At 28.8% G+C, this 6,000-nt stretch overlaps 1 protein-coding gene across 1 annotated transcript; it reads left to right on the top strand.

The window, feature by feature from the left end:
• The first annotated feature begins 1,173 nt into the window (after nucleotides 1-1,173).
• Nucleotides 1,174-1,661, top strand: LOC140888501 (large ribosomal subunit protein uL5m). The gene is given in 2 exon segments (XM_073296191.1): nucleotides 1,174-1,221; nucleotides 1,314-1,661. Coding segments are annotated over 2 exon segments (396 nt in total).
• Nucleotides 1,662-6,000: the final 4,339 nt, after the last annotated feature.

Below are 6,000 nucleotides of genomic sequence, written 5' to 3'. Positions count from 1 at the left end.
TGTTATCAAATATCAATCTAATTTTGTACTTCAAGATTTAATTTTTGGCAAATGTTAGTAATTATTTATTGTGATTATCGATTTGACACTACACGTACATGTCAGTATTGTTCGATTCTATGTTGGCGCCATATTGGATGAAATGATAAAAAATGCAAAAACAAAAAACAAATACATAGAATTAAAATTGAAATTTAACTATACAAATGTCTAAAATCGAAAAACAAATATACAAATATACATTTTAAAGAGCAAATATATTTGTAATTATAAGTTAGGTGTGAAGACATAACATGATTATATAGTTATTGTCAACTGGAAACAACTATATATATATTTGTATCAGAAGTCCAATAGCATGAATTTGTGTTTCAAGTTATTATTATTTGTGTATCAAAAGTCCAAAATTTCGATGTAGTAGCTAGGAATTAGGATCCGAAAATATTAAATTGCACCGCAAGTCTACAAACTTCACGTAATTCTTCAAAATCTTCATTTCATTTTTCGCATTTATATTTAATAGTGTCTCTATACACACGATATATACATACATGTTAATTTTTTTTAATTTTAAATAGTTACGTTTTTATTATGATGAAATAATTAGTTTAAAAATAAAAAAATATATAAAGATATAATATATACATATATATATATGAAAAATAATTTTTTTGGTCAATTAACTTGTCCATGTTTTGGTTTTGGTCTATTAACTTTTCCGATGTGGGTTTTGGTACACTAACTTTGCATTTTCAGTGTTTTTTGGTTTCAGTGCATACGTGTCAACTTCTGATTGGTCCAAAATTATGACGTGGACCAATCAAAACCTGACACGTATGAAGTTGGACCAAAAAACACTGAAAATGCAAAGTTAGTGTACCAAAACCGACATCGAAAAAGTTAATGGACCAAAACCCAAAAGAGATAAAGTTGCTGGACTAAAAAACTTATTTTTCCAAATATATATATATATATAATAGTTTTAAATGAGATACATATATATACTAAAATCCGGTTTTATAATTTTTGTATAATAAAATTAGAATGCTTTTGTAATTTGAAAAAATAATATTTTGGTTTATATAAAAAAAAAACCTTCGTCCAACACACAAGATGAGACTTTATCATCGTGGAGCGGCTTTTTGCAAAAAGATGAGGGGGAAACTCAGTAAGATGTCGGAGAAGCGAAATATACGAGATCACAAACGTAGATTGCTCGCGGCTAAATATGAATTGAGACGAAAGCTTTATAAAGCCTTTTGTAAAGATCCTGATCTTCCTAGTGATATGCGGGACAAACATTGTTAATACAGACACAAAGGTCTTCGACAAAAAAGTCGTTTTGATCCAATTTATTTTTGAGGTCAAATAAAGACAAAAAAGGATATGTCAGTGACCTAGCACGACAAAGCACTCTCCGAGGGCGTGGTTTGTATCATTTTTTGGTCAGAATCTCCACAGTAATGTCTCTATTAGATTCTCCGGTCGAAATACGGGAAAACTCTATTCAATTCTCGATGGAAACGGAGTTTTGCGAATTCTCCCCAGAACTGGAAGATCATTTCGAGATCTTCGAACATATTCGAGGGTTCAATGTGACTATTGTAACTTCGTCCAACACACAAGATGAGACTCAACAAGACACAAAGTTATTACTCTGAGTCCCTCAAATGTTTCCAATACATAATTTTTTTAACGTTAATTAATTTTTATGGTATTTTAAGAGTTATATTATTATGTACTAATTATTCAAAAGTTTAGATTATGATAAATAACTAAATATTTAATAGTTTAAATTTTTTAAAAAGTAGAGAAAATATGATAAACAATTAATAATGGATAATTAGTAATGATATGTGTTTGGAGATAATATATATGTACGTGTGTGTGTGTGTATCATAGTGGAGCTTTGTAATAATCGACAAAGAAAATTCTTATTCTCAGATACCCCTCTATCCTCCATATCTTTTTCCCCCCAAAGAATAAAGCAGATTTAAAAAGAGATACAAAAAGTTTTATGGATATATTCTCGCACAATTAATTTGATTCGCACACATGTATATACGTAAAATTAATACACACATTTACGTATATATATATATATATATATATATATATATATATATATATATATATAGGTATAATATAATTCACACATATTATACTGAGTCATTTGTAGCAATTAAGAATATAATTTATATGTTCTGGAAAGGGTGATCTATTCTCTTGTTAGAGCTAGGGATGAAAAATAAAGCATGTCAAGGTAATTTGGTAAAAAAAATAATCATAATAACTTATTTTTAGAGTTTACAAACGCTATATAATTGTAACATGTTTGAATTAACACGAGGTTATATTTTTACAAAATTTAACTGAAGAGATATGAATCTTTATTTAATTTGACTTTACTCTTTGATTTATTGCTAGCACAATTATATGATTTTCGTGCATTTGTCAGGTTATTTTTAAAGTTGTGTTAAATTGTCGGATTTAAGTTTATCGACCATATATTTTGAATGGACAAAAATTCGAATGAATTTTTAAGTTAACACTATATCAAGCTAAGCAACTCGTCGAGTGAATCAATAATAATAATAATAAAGTTCATGGTTTCACATATTTGCGTTTTCTCCATTCCAACTCCCATGATATCTTAAAAAATCATTTCAAGGTATAGTTTTTCAAAAAAATTTACTTTCCACCCAAAAAAAATTACTTACAATTATTTTCATGAAATAATATATATATATATATATATATATATATATATATATATATATATATATGAGTTTTGATATGATGACCAACTATCCTGAATACTAATATAAACAATACCGACTGATGTGATGTTCACCTCTATACATATGTGTGTGTAGAAATGCTTAACGCTTTATTGTCTTGAATATCCACTTTTTAAGTTTTACTCGAATTAAAATCTTATATGCAATATTGTCTTGAATATCCACTTTTTAAGTTTTACTCGAATTAAAATCTTATATGCAATACTGATATCGATGGAATAGGCCGTATCATTTAAAATTCATTAATAAAATCATTTGTTCCAAAATTGATTTGAACATGTAGGGTTTTTAAAATATATGGATCTCATACAGTCAAATTAAAATTAAATACTTATAAATAGTGTGAATGTACTATCCTTATACTATGATTTTATGAGCTAAGCCAAAATTAGGTTATTTGATTACATGAGTCACCTAAAATTTCAATTTTTTTAAGACACGCGCATGCAAAAGACTGATTGTTGAGTCTAAACTATCATCCTTCTAACGATTATACCGCATCACCGACTTATAAATAAAAGCATAATATGAGATCTTAACTCTGATATCAATAAAAAAACAAGCTTGCAAGTTTTACAGTATATACAAGATTTATAGCAAATGGTAACGAGCTATACGACTTAAATATTTCACCGGTTGATGTTCCAACTACCCATCCAATAAAGACAATGATTCATTCGAAACACACGAATTCTACTCTTTTTTTTTTCCTTTTATCATCATTATGTGATACTTGGGTGGCATCCATAAACATAATGGACATGGAGAATCCTCTAGCTTGGTTAAATGGTGGAAAGTGGGGGACTGCAAAATGGACCACCATTATATTAAATTAGGGTTTTATGGACATTGAAAATCTTGCCCCCTTAATTTATGCAACTTAATTGAGGGACAGAATTTGGTTTGAGGCCACGTCTCGGGTTAGTGTAATGATTCCACATTATTGATCATAAATAAATTTGTACCTTCGGTTATAAAGTTTTCAATATTTGGGGAAAATAGCATTTTCATCCTTTATCTTTATCTTTTTCGATATTTTCTCTATGTATTTTCGATCTATCGCTGATGAGATACTAATGAAATGTTGACTTGATGTCGACATGACATATTGACATCGTTGTGTGTCAACATTCGAGGTGAACAAATAATTAAAATTTTCTAAAATTAAAAGATAATGACTATAATTGAATTTGATAAAATAGGCAGCCAAAATTCAAAAACATATATTTATATGTTTATAAATATTTTTATTAATTTTTTCACAGATATTAGATGTTTCAATATTTTTACTAAGAAACAAATTTTTACTAAGAAACAAAAGAGTTTTGTGTTTTTTTTTTGAAAGGATTTTTTGTGTTTCTTACAAATACTTATGACATTATATCATGCTACATTTGAACTTTATTGATTGAATATTTTTTTGAAAAAAAATAAAATAAAATTGCATGTGGATTCATACTCATGCATGTGAAACAATGTGAAATTAAATGGACCAAATTTTTAAGATGGGCTGGCGACCAAACTTTTAGGATGGGCTGGCCCAAATCAAAAATATTTTTGTATTTCTCACGTTACGTTGCCAGCCGTGTCAAATATTTCAACTCAAAATAATTGTTATTGTTAGATTACTAAAAAAATACATATAAATCCATTTCACTCAACTTCTACTTGACACCTATGACCTATCATAATGATAAACAGCTCGTTACAACTTGTTACACCGTGATATTCTCTTAAATTCTCAAAACTTATGTTGCACCATCCTTAGGAGTCGGGACAGAGAATCCGTAGAAGTCGCGGTTGTGCTACCGGAGTCCAGAAGCTTTGGAGAAGTCCGATCATGAGCGCACCGTCTTTAAAAATTAAAACACATATATGTCGAATATCATGAATTTCGAAAAAAAAAAAACATGTGCATTGAACAAGTGTCAATATTTAAAACAAAATAATCGGGTTTTTTTTTTAAAAAATTATTTAACTTAAAATTCAAAAATATTTGAGTTATATTTTTACCACCTATCATATCATCATTTTAGTAGCAAGTATTCGCATTCTTTAAAATAATAATAATAATAAAAAAATGTATTAAAATAAAAAAAGAGAGAGCTTAGCCGGCCATGCAACACCCGACAATTCCTTGAATGCGTGACGCGAGTTGTCGGCTGTGCGAGCTTGTTGCCCGACCACAGCTCCCGTCGGTATACTAACCCTCACTTTGTCACTTTATGTCCATTCGAGAGCCATTTTTTTTAAAATTTCATTTGGTCATAAAATACGACCAAACAAAATCGAATAAATTTAGAGAAAATGGTTTCTTTTTTCCATTAAATTGTTCTTAGTTTACTAATTTCTCAATGTTTGATTTTGATACATTAATTTTTAATTTTCGACCATTTTGATCTAATCGGTGACATGACCGTTTGACATATCTGCATTTTCCGATGTTACGTGAGCATTTTCTGGTGTCACGTCAATAATTTGACCAAAGTAACCGAAAACTAAAAATTAATATACCAAAACTTAACTTCGAGAAGTTAATGAACAAAAAACAAAAAATGAACAAGTTAATGAAAAAAATAATTATTTTAATTTCTCAAAAGTATTAATTTAATGAAGCAAATATATTTTTTTTATTCGCGCATACCTTAATTGTAATTTGAGAAAAATTGTGAAACGTAACTAAAGTTTAATGTGTTCGACAATTAAACTATATATATACGTTTTCTGGCAAAGATTCTAGTGTGTTTTGAAATGGATGCCAAAAATTTGGAGTTTTCCTTTGGTATTATATGCAATATAGACATCATGATACATACATGAATTTAGACAAACATCATATATTCTGAATGTTGCACAAAATAGATAAGTAAAAAATTAAAAGGGAGTCATTTCAATTTACTACTTTGTATGAAATTAAATGCATGATTAAATCACGCGCCCCCCCCCCCCCCCCCCCCCCAACCCCACCCCTTCATTTTATTGTATATATTATATCTTATCAATTGAGTGACAAAAAGTTCACGAAACCGAATGCTAAAACTTTATGTCCTACATATTTACGAATTGTTCAAACCATTTTCATGCGGCTATATTCATTAATTTTTAAAATGGTGTTTCACGCAAGTTTCTACTCGTAAATTGGAATGATTTCACTAAGCCTTTTTTGCTAATTGTATTAAACCCCTTATCAAAACGAACA

This window comes from Henckelia pumila, chromosome 3, assembly GCF_033568475.1.
Source record: "Henckelia pumila isolate YLH828 chromosome 3, ASM3356847v2, whole genome shotgun sequence".
In the NCBI taxonomy this organism is placed as follows: Eukaryota; Viridiplantae; Streptophyta; class Magnoliopsida; order Lamiales; family Gesneriaceae; genus Henckelia; species Henckelia pumila.
Note: the sequence above shows the minus strand (reverse complement) of the source record. Positions and strands in the feature narration are given on the sequence as shown.